The following is a 15,577-nucleotide window of genomic DNA, read 5'->3' on the forward strand; positions in this document are numbered from 1 at the left end:
GCTTGGCAGAGAACAAAGTCTTGGACTAGTGAGGCAGCAGCAGTAGCCAGTGCTTCCTTCCAGAAAGGGATTAATTAAAAAAATACTGCAGATACTGTTTCTCTGGCTGTCAGACCCAAGATGTCATTAGAGCAAAATGTAATCTTTCAGTTTTAATTCCACAGCCAAATAGTCTGACCCCATTTGAAGCTAAGTGCTCTGGCCACCTCTGTTCTGTTTGGTAGTGACTCTATTGTGAAACATCTGTCAGCTGCGCTGATGCCAGCAAAGCCAAAAAGATGGACATAAAGATATGACAAATACATAATGATTGCTATGAATGCTGCACAGTACTTCTTGTGAAATATTCAGCTCTTTTCTGATGACTTCAGCATGCGCTAGGGAGAGAGGAAAAATATAAAGATGCAGAGTAAAGGTCATGCAGCGTCTTGGGGTAATTCTTCTCCACATGAACATTCTGGGCTTGCACACATACTCATCCACACCCATGACTGCACACACAACACACATTCTTTAGTTACTTAGAAAAGTAAAAGGGTGAGGAAGTGTGTGTCTGAACTTATATTTATGTATGAATTGTACATTTGACTGTCATCCTGCTCCAGTGAATACCAAAAAATACCCCAGCCTGACAAACTGTCAGTGAATATGCTGTTGTTGTTCATGTTGTTGTCATTGTTTTGACCTGGCATAATTGTCTTCCAACTCGCAGTGAATGTCACAATGCCACTGATCGCATTAAAGTGCGTGTGTGGGATGAGGATGATGACATCAAATCACGGGTGAAGCAGCACTTCAAGCGCGAATCAGACGATTTCCTGGGCCAGACCATCATTGAGGTTCGCACTCTCAGTGGAGAGATGGATGTTTGGTACAATCTAGGTGTGTTACCCATTTTTGCTCAGTCTTTTTTACAAATTAGATATTAAATGATTGAAAATTGTGCTGCCAGTTACTGTGGCACTTATTCAGATAAAATGATGACTCATATGGCCAAAACAAACAAATTAAAATGCTTTTTAAATATGACATCTTAGGGCCTTTTTGTTATTATTAAACTGGTAGTGGATACAATTGTTCATGCTAATGCCTATAGCATTTTTTCTATTTGCCAAAAAGTGCAAATCTTTCAAATGTGAAATTTTGGGGATGCACCAGTACCATTTTTTTCAGTTATGAGTAGAAGTACTTACACTTGAATACGAAGTCAATGGACTGTTGCTTGGTAAAAAGGCAGCGTGATGTGCATGTCACACAAACAACTGAACATGTAGGAAATTAGGAAACACAGCCATAGGGCCCCTGCTCTGCTGTAGAGCAGCTGCTGGTCTCAGCCTCCAAATCCACAAGAATTGAACTCATTTTTATACAAAGAGCTCTTTAGACTTTGCAGTTAACTACATAAAATGAGCATTTGTTTTTTCTTGTTCTCATCAATTCGCTACATTAGCATAACATGCACCACGTGGGTTTAGTGGGTGAACGCGACTCAGTGTTTTGGCCATTTGGAGACTGGAGACTTGGCATTTCTGCAAGTTTGTTGTTGAGTACTGCATGTTCAACAGGTGTTTAATTAATTGCCCACTTCGTTGCTGATGGATTTTGTTACACAATATGGAGCCTTGTTGTCACAGTATAATACTAACTACTGTCCGTTTGTGTGTGCACTCACAGACATGCTGTTTAAGAATCTGTAGGTGCCCCTCCCTCCCTATTATAGAGACACAGAGTAGAGAATCAGAACTCGAGTCTGCTTTACTTCTGTTATTGTCACCTACTGTAACTTAAAATAAACACAAAGCACTGAAATTTCTTCTGGAGGAGAGGAGCGGCTCAGTCAGTGGTCTGTTGTGAGGTTAATGTGGTGCCGTTAAGTGGTCTTGGCTCATATCTGACAACTTTTATGAGTAGAACGGTGGTATCGGACCTGGTACAGGTGCATCTCTAGTTTAAACAGCCATCCAAAACATCTGTGTTCTGTGGCTCTGGAGGAGTTTGTCACGTCTGAGAAAGTAAGCCTGATTATATCATAGTGATGTCGTCTTGGATATCTCAGTTTAGAATTGCAGACTTTAATTGGTCCAAAACACAGCAGTATTTATACATATATGTATATATTTCCTATAATGAAACTTAATAAGACCTTCTGTTAGATCCTCTCTACATGGGAAATATTCATGATTCCATAACCAAATTTATAATGTAGAATGTCTGATAGAAATTTAAGGTCCCTACCCCAAACAAAGTCTCTGTGTGTGTACAGTGTATATACATGGGGCAGCTGTGGCTGAGGAGGTAGAGCAGTAGTATCCTAACTGGAAGGTTGGGTGTTTGATTCCCAGTTTCCCCAGTCCACATGTTGAAGTGTCTTTGGGCAAGACACTGAACCCTAAGTTGCCTCAACTTGGACAGCACCCATGTTAAATTGTTGTTTTGTTCTCTGCACATTCTGAATACATCATATGTGTTTGAGTAATGCTTGATGATATAAAGTGTGACCCACTTCCAGTTTAGGTCAACCATGTACAAATTATCCACAGAGACCTGTGGTTCAGTTTGGATACTGATCTGCTGATGCATGGTCTTTCACTGTCTCTGCTGTCACATATTTCTGGTATCACCATGCTACAAGAGGTTGAGTGGGAACGTAATAGGAGCTCCCACTTCAGTTGAAGTATTATGACTGGCGGGTGTGCTGTCTTTGTTTGTCTCTCTGGCTAAAAGGAGGCAATTTGTAGTATTAGTGCCTCCTGCCCACTGCTCCTGCTTTGTGCCTTTTAAATGCCCACAATGAATGTTTAAACAGGCCTTTGCTGGTGTGGGTGTTCACCCTCCAGCTGCTCTCCTCTCTAAGCCTCTTCAGCTCCTCTTCAATCTGGGATTTTGTGGTTACAGTACTAGTATCCATCACTTTGTCATGTTATTATTTCTCACTTGTCTGTCTCTTGACCAACTGATTGTAGAGGGAACTTTAATTCATCTGATTCAGAAAAGGCAAGCTGTATATGAAAACATGGAGGGGTGCTATTTAATGCCTGTGACAAAGCCCTGCAGCTATGGAGGTCATTAGCTTTCAGACCTGTCAGCAGTGTGTGTACAGTATGGGCATCAGGCATTTGTGTGTTTGTGTTTTTGTGGCTGTGCTGTTTGTGTATATATGTATATACAGTGTTCTTAAGAGCTAGCTTAAAGTTCAGTTTAAATGAACTAGTTCAATTTCATAGCTCACAGTTCTGAATTTTGAACCAAGTTTACATTCCTAAATATGAAGGGTATTGGCCAGGTGATGAGCCACACATTGTCTGCCCAAAAAATTCAGTTTGTGTCCCATCAAACTAGAGAATTTATTTCCCTATGCGTATAGTGCTTAAAATGCAGGTTGAGAAACTCCAAGCAGGTTGCCATCCCTTTTTCTCAAAGTAGCTTCCTTCTAGCTACTCTACCATGATTGATCGAGAATTGGTGAGATGGTTGCCATTTACTAAGGTTCTCCATCTCTGCAAGAGTCTTCTGAAGCTCTGTTAGAGTGAGAATTGGTCTCCCAGACCAAGGCCATTCTGGCTTGTTTACTCAGTTTGGTCAGATGATCAACTCTAGGAGGAGTCTTGGTCATTCAAAACTACTTCCATTCATTGGGAACAATTAAAGCTTTACAGATGTTTTTATACCCTTGCCTTGATCTATGCCTCATCAAAGTTTTATCACAGAGGTAAACAGAGTTCCTTTGATTTCTTTATAAACCTTGTCATTTACATTAGCCACAGGTGCACTCCAATCAAGTTCCAGACACAAATGTGTCCCTGAATACCATATCAAAGGGTCTGAATCCCTTTGTAAATGAGAAATTTTAGTTTTTAAGTTTTAATAAACCTCCAAATGTTTGCTGAAAGTCACTACTGTCACACTCTAATGGTCAAGGACAGATTTCTACTGAGGTGGACAACAGTGTTTATTGAATTTTAATATGATGACTAATTGTTTAATGAGTATGATCTCTTCTTCTGAGCTAGAGCTTTTCTGTTTTTTATTGAACAGCATAACAAGTTTATAAAATTATCTTAATAGGCCTTTCATGTTTTCCAGCATTTGCTGTGAGAAGATTTTGAACTGCACACCAATGACACACAAAGCTGTGCACAGAAAAACTGTAACTAAATTGCCAGTTTACACAAGTCTTTCGTTTGCATAGCAGCTGTACTGCATCACACAGAAAAAGGAAAACAGAGATTCTAGTGTTTATTTTGAAATAGAGATAGTAAAGTTTGAAAAGTGATAAAATATGTTACTTTAATATTTTATTATTTTTCTGTGCATTTAGGAAAGTAAACATGAGGCTAGTGGTGCTAAGATGTGACTAATCCAGATTTATTGTACATTACAGATAAGAGAACAGACAAGTCTGCTGTGTCTGGTGCCATTAGACTCAAGATCAGTGTAGAGATGAAAGGTGAAGAGAATGTGGTTCCTCCTCACGGCCAGTACACCTGTTTACATGAGGTAATCATCATAATTTGTGATTCAGCATTAAGCAAAATGACTTCTCACTCATTGTCTTTGAGGAGCTGAGCATTCGGTTGGTTACTAAAGAAAACATATTTTTTGTGATTTCTTTGGAAAGTTCATTAACAGGAGGATAGTTACACCACTAAAAAATGAATGCCTTCAGCTGGGATAAGGGTCTACTTTTTTGCAGCATACATCAACCAAAGAAATATCTCTCTTTTTATTACTCGATGTGACACTGTGCTCCATCACCGTAATCTTATCTCTCATGCCACTCACAGAACCTGTTCCACTACCTGACTGAAGTGAAGAACAGCGGGGTGGTGAAGATCCCCCAGGTGAAAGGGGACGAGGCGTGGAAGGTCTACTTTGACGATGTATCTCAGGAGATAGTGGATGAGTTCGCCATGAGATACGGAGTGGAGTCCATCTATCAGGCTATGACGTTAGTATCACCCTGATCTATGGCCTTATACCTCACCAGTTTGTCATTGTCTCATTTGGGAGAGTGGAGGAGAGATGCAGATGAGAGAAGGGAGGCAGAAGAAGAAGAGGAGCAGTAAAGATGTCTCCTCAGCAGAATGAGAACTTGGAAGACGATAGAGTTTGGTTGAATAATTGATGGTCTCATGGATAAAACCCCTTACCTGCCTTGCTCACATTGATCATGGACACACATAAACAGTCTCATTTTCCTCTCTCTCTTTGATCCTCTGTGACCCTTTCCACCCATAAATGTCTCTCTCTGTTTCCCTGACACACATACTGTACGTACACACTGAGGCACAGGCAAAGACACAGCCTGAAACATTAAAATTATTAAATACTGAGGTCATGCAATGGCATGTTACAGTGTGTAATGCTGATATATTGCTTAATACTAGGAAGGCTTCTAGTGCACTTGTGGCAACTGTAGCTTTGTCTTGTCTTTATATAGCAAACACTGAGAGCCAAATTGACTAAATCATGTGCGCCTCATTTCAGATAGTGTTTACCAAATCTAAGATTTGTTTATTCAGCCCACTGAAATAGATTGTCCCTTACCCACAAAGATGCTGCATTTATAGTCTTCTCTTCAAAACAGTTTGTGGTACATACATTTTAATCTGTGATATGATTGCAGACATTCATCTGCTGTGGTCTGAACATCCATCAGGGTAACCCCCTTCTCTTTACATGGGTCTCATGAGTTGCACTCTTTCATTTTATATTTTCTGGTGTACATCTTAGTATGTTAATATACTTTCTCTTGTAGTCAGTGGTGATTGTAGGTGGAGAGACATGGTGGGGCAGCAACAACTACTTTGAACACATGCTAAGCAAGAAAATTACTTGTACAATTATTTGTGAAAATGATTTCTTTTGTATACACTGCCAGTTTTAGTAGCTATGTTTGCTCTGCTGAGCTGGTCCAATTTTACTGCTTTGTCTAGATGACTTCAACTGTTTTCATGTTTGGTAATCCACACACAAAGATGCTTGAGATCCTGAAAGCCTGTTGTTTGCCATGAATATTCCCTCTGAATAAAACACACAAGAAGTAACAGGCACCACCTTTGACAAACTAGCAAAATAGCAGCTAGCCTTTTTTAAACCAGCTGTACAACAAAAGCCTGTGGCAAGTGGGCACTGAGGTGTTCATTCTCACATTTTTCTTCAAAAGCCAGATATATGCTGTATATAATCCACTTTATTCATGATGACTGCAGTTGCTCTCCACTTTAAAGGAATATAATCCACTTTATTCACGATGACTGCAGTTGCTCTCCACTTTAAAAGAAATACTAGTGTCTGCCAACTATGAGCAAATGACGACAGCAGTACTTGGAAAATAGCCAATCAGGCTGCACTTGGACAGCAGTCAGTCAACTTTATTTGCCTTCAATTTTATGCAGTCTGCTTCCACTGCCAAATGTGTTCAACATGCATGTTGTTTACCCACACTAGAAACACTTGACATTGTGAGCAATAGGCTATCTGCACATAGCAGCCTTTTAGCACAATTGAAACACCATTTTAAAACTGTTCTATCCAGCCACTGACCTTAAATCACAAACTTAATTACACACAACATCTGAAATTCTGCAATAATAACTGTCACCCTGCTACAGGAAACTGATAAGTGCATTAAAATTGCTAAGAGAGCTTTTAAGGTTTTTGTCAGTAGCTTTCACCATTTTTTTACTATAGACATTTCAAAACAGTCTTGCATTCATCTAGCCCTTCCCCATCATTTATAGAACCTACAGTTTGCTTTTCCCTCATGCAGTATGTCCAAAACATTAATTTTTCACTACTAATTAACAATTATCATTTTTACTTAGTAAGTTTTCAGTACAGATATAATAAGCAGACACAAATAGTATCTTTACATTTCACTCCTTATCTCTTCATTGTTTGCCTATGGCATCTATTATATTTAATTAATCACTGAATTGTGATTAATAGTGAGTCTCTTTAGCATCACCACATTGTAATTTCATTGTGAGCTGTTTCATATCACATCACTAAACTGCACCTTTTAAGGTCTCTTTGCTTGCAGATTGCACTCATTGGGCAGTCCCAGTAGCTGACTATGTAATTAGCTGCTGCCTCAGTAAATCAGATGCTAATTACACACAGATTGTGTTGGCAAATTGAATGAAAGGCCCAGCATACGTTTGTGCTTTCACATTCAGAAATGTGGCTATGTGCATTCCTTAGATAATGTAACACTTAGAAATGGTTTTGCTTTTGTGGTCTTAATATTGTTTGCTCAAATATTGTTAAAACTTGCAGCAACATAAAGTACTCTTTGCAAACATCTGTATGTTCTACAGCAAAATGAGACCAACAGCTCATTCAGCAGGCCTTTGGATGATTTGTTAGTATGCCTCACCTTGTTTATGATTTTCAGGGTTTTTTTCCACTAAGCTCTAAGCACGTTTGATTCCCCCACACTATTCTCTCCCACTTTTCTCACCGTATTGATCACGATTTTTCCTCACATCTTGCTGTGGCTCTGTTATTTACCCTCCTACTGACCCTGTGCTGTAAACATCTCTGTTGAGCCTTGTAAAGCTTGTCTTAGCTGTTTCTTCAACATCCCAAATATCCAACATTAGCAGAAAGTGTATCCACATAAGAAAAGAGTGCAACAACGACACATATATAGTATATTTGTTATTGACATGTTTGAGTGTTCTGGTACTGCAAACTGCTTATGACAGACTCTTGTTTAAGCATGGCAGGGTATTGCTGCATATGGAGGATTTCAGAGTTCTTTAAGTGCAGACAAGTGAAACACTAAGTGGCCTTATTACCAGCTTTCTCAGGTGGAGTTAATGCTTCAGGCTTGAACCCCGTTTAGGCATGGCTTTTCTTATATCAGCACTTATTATGCTTCATCAGGAATTTATGAAAGGCCCTACATTTCCGTTTTCTTCATCATAAAACCTTGACTCTCAGTCACTCCAATTATAATGGCTGCATAAATCACAGCAGCTGTGAAGGCACTCTTGCTTCTATGCCCCTCCACAACAACTCCCAACATATCTCTCCCTCTACTATAAAAAAAAAAAAATAATCCCTCTTTGTCACCCCCAGCCACCCACACATTCCCCCATGTTTTTTCTATCACAGCTTCTCTCCCATCCTCCCAGCTTTCTTAAGCCATAAAATGATATGCGACTGTGGCCATATATTATGTCTTATCCACTGGTATAAGCAAACAAGCAATGTCTCCCTATTGAATTTTGGCTCATGAGATCCTGCTCCCAAAGTACCATGGGAATTAAGCAGATGTCATCATCACTTGCTTTGCATCACTCTCTTTGCTTGCCTGACCCCAAGTGCTCCTGGATAATTTGGAGGTTGAAAGCAGAGTAATGAAATAGGCCTCCCGATGAGAACATTTGTGTTTCTGTTTGTACAGTATGTTTGTGTATATGTGTGTGTGTGTGTGTGAGCACACACAGCCTGCGCTTAGGAGTAAATCTGTAATCATTACTCCACATAACCCTGTGCCGTTTTTAACACGTTGGCTTCATGAAGCAACCTCTCACTGAGCAAGACGTGTTTTGTTTTAAAATCTCCATACACCAACCTCAACATACAGCTTCATTATACTTGTTGTCATCTGCATTCCACAAAAATATTTATGAAAAAAAAAACGATGTTCATTTCATACATTTTCCAGTAATATTATTTGTGTAATTTAAAAAAGGAATGTTTAATATAAATGGACTTTCTATTTTTGTGACATTTTGTGATATATATACGCTAAAGGTAGTGGACATTTGAGCTGTATGGGAGCTAAGCCTACGTTTTCTTCCTTAAAACCTTCGTACATCTTTACAGTGAAAAGCATCCAGTTACAGAATTTGATTGCTCTGGGTGAAGCCAGAGGCTGATAAATAAACCCCTGTGGATAGTATTGTCTGTCAGAATAAAATAAACATACAGATTATTGCAGTTACTATACATATCACTGCACTTATATACATATTCCATATTCAGTACACTGTCTCGTAGGAGGCATTCCACATGGCTTGTGAGGCAGCAGGATGAAGTGTTGAAAGGGACATATGCTCTTCATTCAGTCAGAAATCCCTGCTCTCAGGCTCTCGTACGTAATTACTGCTGGGTAGCGCTGTTGCAGATTTGTGTTTGTGTGTAGACATCTGAAGTGGCAATACATGTGTCTATGCATAGCTTAAAGTTCAGAGAGTTCAAAAGGTGCTGAATACAGAAGGAAAGGAGATAGGATATATTTTAACAGAACGTGAGACTGCTGCTTCAGTCCCTCCCCTGGGCAGAATTTGTTCTGTCTTACCATGTCACTTCACCTCAGTGGGCATGCTTAAATTTGTTTACATACTGTCCCTGAGTTTTCTCTGTGGTATTTGCTAAAGAATGAAACAAACAAATAAGTTGAATGCTACACAGTGAAGTATCTCTTTTGTTCCTCTGGTTATGATGAACTCCCTCAGGATCCCTTGAGTTACTACAGTGCTTTGCTAAACCATTAATCACTTTGCAGCCTTATGTTAGTTATAATATAGGGTATACAGCTTTGATTTATAACATACAGTCACAAGAAATGGCACTGTTTGCATTATCCTGATTTTCTGCATAAAGTAGTCATGGAATGATATCTGATCTTCACCAGGGTCAAAAATATCAACAAACACAATAATTCTAAGCTGATAAACACAAACAGTCATGATGTTTCATGTCATTAGTGAGCAAACCCATTAAACATACAAAGTGATGGTGGAAAAAGTAATGGCAACACATGGCATCTGATGTCACTAAACGTCAACTGGAGTCAGTTGTTAGCAAACCTTGAGGCCAACCAATGAAAAAAGAATAGAGGTGTGGTTTAAAACTACACTGATTTATAAAAACACTCAGACTGTGTCAGTGTGCTGTTCACATCAGTTGATGTGAGCCATGCTTGATGAGATCTCAGAAGACCTATGATCAAGAGTTGTTGATTTGCATGTAGCTGGAAAGGGTTACAGAGTCATCTCAGACTTTAGATATTCATCAGTCCACAGTTAGACATATTGTTTAATGAAATGGAAATGATTTGGTACTGTGGCTACTCTCCATAGAAGTGGCTGCCCGGCCAAAATCACTCCAAAGGCACAGAATGTTCAGTGAGGTAAATAAGAACCCTAGAGTAACAGCTGAAGATATGAAGGATTCATTGGAGTTGGTTAACATCTTTGTTCATGAGTCAGCCATATGCAAAATATTGAACAGGCAAGGTATCCATGTAGGATGCCACAGAGGAAGCCATTGCTCTCCAAAAATGACATTGCAACAGGCTTGATGCTTGCCAAAGACCACCTTGACACTTCATAGCACTACTGGGAAAATGTCTTGTGGACAGATGAAATGAAGGTAGAATTGTCTGGGAAGAACACACAGCACTACTTATGGCATAAAAAGAGAACTGCGTGCCAACATGAAAACATCATCCCAACAGTGAAATACGGTAGAGGGAGCATCATGATTTGGAGCTGCTTTGCTGCCTCTGGACCTGGACTGCCTGCCATTGTGGAGGGGAAATGAATTCCCAAGTTTAACAGTGTATTTTACAGGGTAATGTCATGGTGTCTGTCCACAAGCTGAAGCTCAGAACAAGCTGGGTGATGCAGCAGGACGATAATGACCATAAACATCGAAGTAAATCTACTACAGAATGGCTTCAGACACAAAATCTGCCTTTTGAAGTGGCCCAGTCAGTGCCTAGAACTCAACTCAATAGAGATACTGTGGAATGACCCCTAGAGAGCCATTCACACCAGACGCCCTAAAAATATGGATGAGCTCAGGCAATTCTGTGAGGAAGAATGACCCAGAATTCCTCCTGAGCATTGTGCAGGTCTAATCCACAGCTACAGGAAGTACTTGCTTGAGGTTGTTGCTGCCAAAGGTTGTTCAACCAGTTGTTAAAACACTGTCAACATTATTTTTTCCATCATCACTTTGTATGTTTAATGGGTGTCTTCAATAAAGACATGAAAGATCAGGACTGTTTGTGTTTTATTGGCTTAGAAATATTGTGTTTGTTGATATTTGTGACTTTGGAGAAGATCAGATCATATTTCATTACCAATTTATGCAGAAAACCAGGAAATTGCAAATAGTGCCATTACTTTTTCTTGCAACTGTAATTAGGTATATGTTGTCACTGAAGGCAGATTTATGTTAGATGAGCATGGTAGCAAACTACATCTGCACTGTCTTTCACCAAAAGTACCTGGGAAAATATACAGAAATCAGAAGGTGAAATTGATAAGGATATACTGTACTGCAGTAGGTTTGCAGGTTTTTTTTAACAGCTGTGGTTACTGCAGTGTAAAGCAATGGATAAAAGCAGGGTAGGGGATATTTGTGAGCTACATGTTTAAACATGTTTTTCTTAATTGTGAACTATGTTCTTTTTCAGAAAATTTGTTAAGGATGTGTTGATTACTTGACTATTTCCTCAGTCTAGCTTGGTTGTCCAGTTGATGTGGGGTCTCATCTTCTTGCCTCAGCACTGCCCCTTATACTTGCCGCCTATTTTCTTCTGCAGGCATTTCTCCTGTCTGTCTGCCAAATACATGTGTCCTGGTGTGCCAGCAGTGATGAGCAACCTGCTTGCCAATATCAATGCCTACTTCGCTCACACCACCACCACCACCACAACCACTGCCTCAGCTTCTGACCGATTTGCTGCATCTAACTTTGGGGTAAGTACGTTATTGTCTTGTAGTCTGACATTTGCAGACACAACTGCAGTGATATATAAGGTGCTAAATAAAAATGTGAGATGTCTATGGTCTCAAATAGACTTAAGTAACATCTGTCTTATAGTCTCATAGTCTAGAATGGACAGTCTACCATGAATATATTTTGTCATCATTCTCAGTTATTTGAAACAAGTTGTGCACTTGGGACCAACAGAATCTCAGAGGTTGCCAGATCTTTTTGATTGAACCTTTAATAAGCTAATGTTGTAAGGCATCAAATGCTATGCCCAGTCAGTAAGCCAAGTCTGGCTATATTCGTTGTTATGCCATTAAATTGTTTTCCAGCAAGTAAAAATGAATCACTGCAGGCAAACCAATGTTACCAACTAGTAGAATTGTTATAAATTTTTAAAAACAGTGCTTTAGGTGTGGTGAGCCTGAATTGAATTATAAAATTTTCATCCCGACAGAGGGAGAAATTTGTCAAATTACTGGACCAGCTGCATAACTCGCTGAGGATCGACCTCTCTAAATATCGGGTGTGTATGAACTTTTTGAATTTGCACGTGCATCTGTCTCATAAAAATAAGGATCATTGTTACAGTATTATGTTAATGCTTTCCTTGTGTTCTTGTTAATATTATGTTGTGGGACTGCATCTTTTATGGACATTAAAATATGTCTCTACTTTACACATGTGCTGTACTATAAAACAATTCTCCTTTTCTGTGGAAATGTACTTTGCCATTGAGTATGCAGTTTTATTTTTACATCCTTTAAAACCTATTCTAAACGCCTTATTGTTACACGGCATTTTTGACAGAAGATTTACCATTTAAGCAACTTGTCACCTGATTAATTTAATGTAAGCTTCTAGGATGACTCGACTCTGTCTACAGTGCATTGTGATTGTAATATATCTGGCATGCAGCAGAAATTCATTTACACTTTGTTGTTAATGCCAAATGCGTGTTTGTCACCAGCAAAACACAGTTATTGTCTGGATCCTCCTCTTCGATCTGTATTTTATGCATGATTGACCTGTTTAAATTGCACAATGTAATCACACAGGATGAACATTAATTCTAGGTGTAAAGGTTTTGTCTTAACATTGGGCTTATGACAAAAATGTCACCATAGATGTAGTGATGTCACTCCAAGAATGACATTTGGTAATGCCACATATGCCCATGTTCCCATTTTATTAACAACTAAACATACCGTATATACACAGCTGTGAAAAACTGTGAAAAAACTGAAATTGCCAGGAAATACTGTACATGTTAACAAAGACAAACAGACTTCATGTCATAAACAGTTGAGATAAAATAATCAAATTTCACTTAAACTGAACTGAGTGATAAATTACCTAAATAACTTTTGCAGTTTCAGCAGACTATAGGCAGTCTGCTGAAACTGCACATAAACATTGATGATCAGCCTGATGTATCAAGTGGTCCATCGACATCTGAACAAATAGTAGTCCTCATGGCCCAATAAACCCTGTAGTTAGTGTCCAGGACTCAGCCATTGTGCCTCATGGAGGGAAAACATTGGATGCCTTATAAAAATCAGTAAACTAGTATATGTGCTTCCACATTTCTTTTGGTAAGCTATAGTGCCTAGAGACTAAGTTGAAGTAGGCTTTAACTAATATCTGAAACAAAAGCATGCTGTTGATAAATGCACAGGGTAGAAACAAAGACATTGGCAAAAAAAAAATCTATGTTTCTGCTGCATTCAAGAAAAATAGCCAGTAATGTAGCTTTGTGACTATATATCATATTTATACATAATCATTAGATTATTTATCAGTGCCAAAAATAACTGAACTGGAAAAATATGATACAGTATATGACAGGACAGAGTGTATGCATAATGACCTATACAATGCATGATACAGTCAGTTTTGAAGCCTTAGGAAGTGGCAGTGTTGGATTGAACTGCACTTTAATGAAATGTGATTATATTTTACCCTCCACTCCTGCATACATGCTGCGAAACATATTTTCTATGTAAGAACATATATAGTAAGTAATAGCCTCAAATTATCCTTAAAGTACTCATTATACAGAACGGCACATTTCACATTAATATGTATCACATTACTGGTGTGTATCTATCTATCTATAGATTTTCATACCATTTACTCTCTAATAATATCTATAGATAGATAGATATAACTGATGCATTATTGTGTACATCACAGTTAATGTTGCAGGCAAGGTGGAACTAATGACTAGAGATGAAATGCTATGAAAATTTAATATAACAATTATAGAAACCAAAATTATCACGGCCATCAGTATTATCACGGTATTGTTAAAATGTGCTGAAAATGTTCAGAAAGTGCTGATACACAAACTGAAATATTTAATTCATGGCATTATATTGAAAACCATAAATAAAATTTGCAGCATTATGCACTTTTTCTAGATGAGGGGAAGGGATCAGTAGCATTACTGTGTTTGCCTGCTGCATGCTCACTCTGTAAACATCTGTGCCATATACACTGAAGATGTCAGGAGCCTGGAGGAAACCCAAACAAGCAGAGCAGTATTTACTTGTGGATTCCCACCACCCACCCAAGTACAAACTGGGAGTTATCCATACTTTATAACACTGGGCTGAGAATGTGCTGAGAAAGCACTTAAAACCTGTGGCTACCCCAAATGGGCCTTTGACAAAACCACAAGAAGATCCAGTAAGAAGCTCTCTAATACCCACAGAAAAGACAAGAAGTAACAACACAACAAAAAAAACAGGAGTATCAGAAAAACTCAAGTGAATCTTCAACAAACACCACATCCCTGTACATTTCAAACCCAGCAACACTTGGAGGCAGAAACTGGTTCACCCTAAGGACAAAACACGTAGTCATAAGCAGAGCAATGTAACATGTGCAGTTCAGTGCAGTGAGGCATGCCAGGATGTGTACACTGGAGAAACAAAACAGCTGTTTCACAAGCATATGGCACAACACAGGAGTGCTAACGCCTCAGAACAAGACTTAGGAGCCCATTTGCATCTGAAGGACAAGGGACACTGTGTTGATGATAGCAGGATTAACATTTTGGCAAATCAGGACAGATGATCTGAAAGAGAAGTAAATATAAGTGATACTCACTTCATTAAATGACTATCGCTAAACTGAGGAGGTCATCTACGATGCCACTTAGTGGGCATTCAGACTGATTCAGTAAAAACACAACTCCCTACGGAGCAGGCTGTGTTGGTTTGGGAGGTAAGGGGTTGCAGCGGGAGTGTTGTAGGCATATACGATACAACCACACTGTGAAGAGTCAATGTGAGTGGCTTCATTCACGTTTTCAGCCCGCTAGTTTCTGTTGGTTTGGTTAGCCATGCTGCTAATGTAGCCTATTCTACATTAGCACCAATTTCTGCATCGGCATTGGTAGATAAAAAACACAATTTAATATCTTATACTAACAAAAATGCATAGTGTGTCATTGTGGTCTGCAACTCCGCGTAGGTGTCACTGCACACCTACCCAATGAAAGGGTTTAATGGGTTAACAGATTGCTGATGGTCACAGTTGTCCCAAAGCACACACCTCCCAAATCTCAACTGTGTGTTGTGTAGGGCTGTGCATCCTGCATGCTGATTGGTTGATCCAACATGTAGCTGGCACAGATTTATGTTCTCAGAATCAGGGGAATCCCGGCCACATGTGCACTCATTTCTGAGTCTGCACACTCAGTTTCCTCCAGTGTGTATAATAACCCCAAATCACTCTAGTGGAGCTGCTCAGTTGCCTCTGGTCAGTGTGTGGTTGTACAGCTTCCAGGTGTGACTGTGTAAATGTGTGAATGTGAACAGGGAATTCC

The 15,577-nt window shown here is 39.2% G+C and overlaps 1 protein-coding gene across 5 annotated transcripts in view; it reads left to right on the forward strand.

Annotated features, from left to right (window-relative positions):
• Nucleotides 1-15,577, forward strand: part of unc13c (unc-13 homolog C (C. elegans)) — a 122,708-nt gene that overhangs the window by 43,496 nt on the left and 63,635 nt on the right. For all 5 annotated transcript variants that reach the window (XM_020592372.1, XM_020592375.1, XM_020592373.1 and 2 more), the window contains 5 exons: nucleotides 713-882; nucleotides 4,382-4,497; nucleotides 4,785-4,948; nucleotides 11,573-11,729; nucleotides 12,200-12,268. In XM_020592372.1, coding sequence (XP_020448028.1) covers nucleotides 713-882; nucleotides 4,382-4,497; nucleotides 4,785-4,948; nucleotides 11,573-11,729; nucleotides 12,200-12,268 — 676 coding nt within the window. The remainder of the gene's footprint in view (nucleotides 1-712; nucleotides 883-4,381; nucleotides 4,498-4,784; nucleotides 4,949-11,572; nucleotides 11,730-12,199; nucleotides 12,269-15,577) is intronic.

Source organism: Monopterus albus, unplaced genomic scaffold (genome assembly GCF_001952655.1).
Source record: "Monopterus albus unplaced genomic scaffold, M_albus_1.0 scaffold17.1, whole genome shotgun sequence".
Taxonomy (NCBI): Eukaryota; Metazoa; Chordata; class Actinopteri; order Synbranchiformes; family Synbranchidae; genus Monopterus; species Monopterus albus.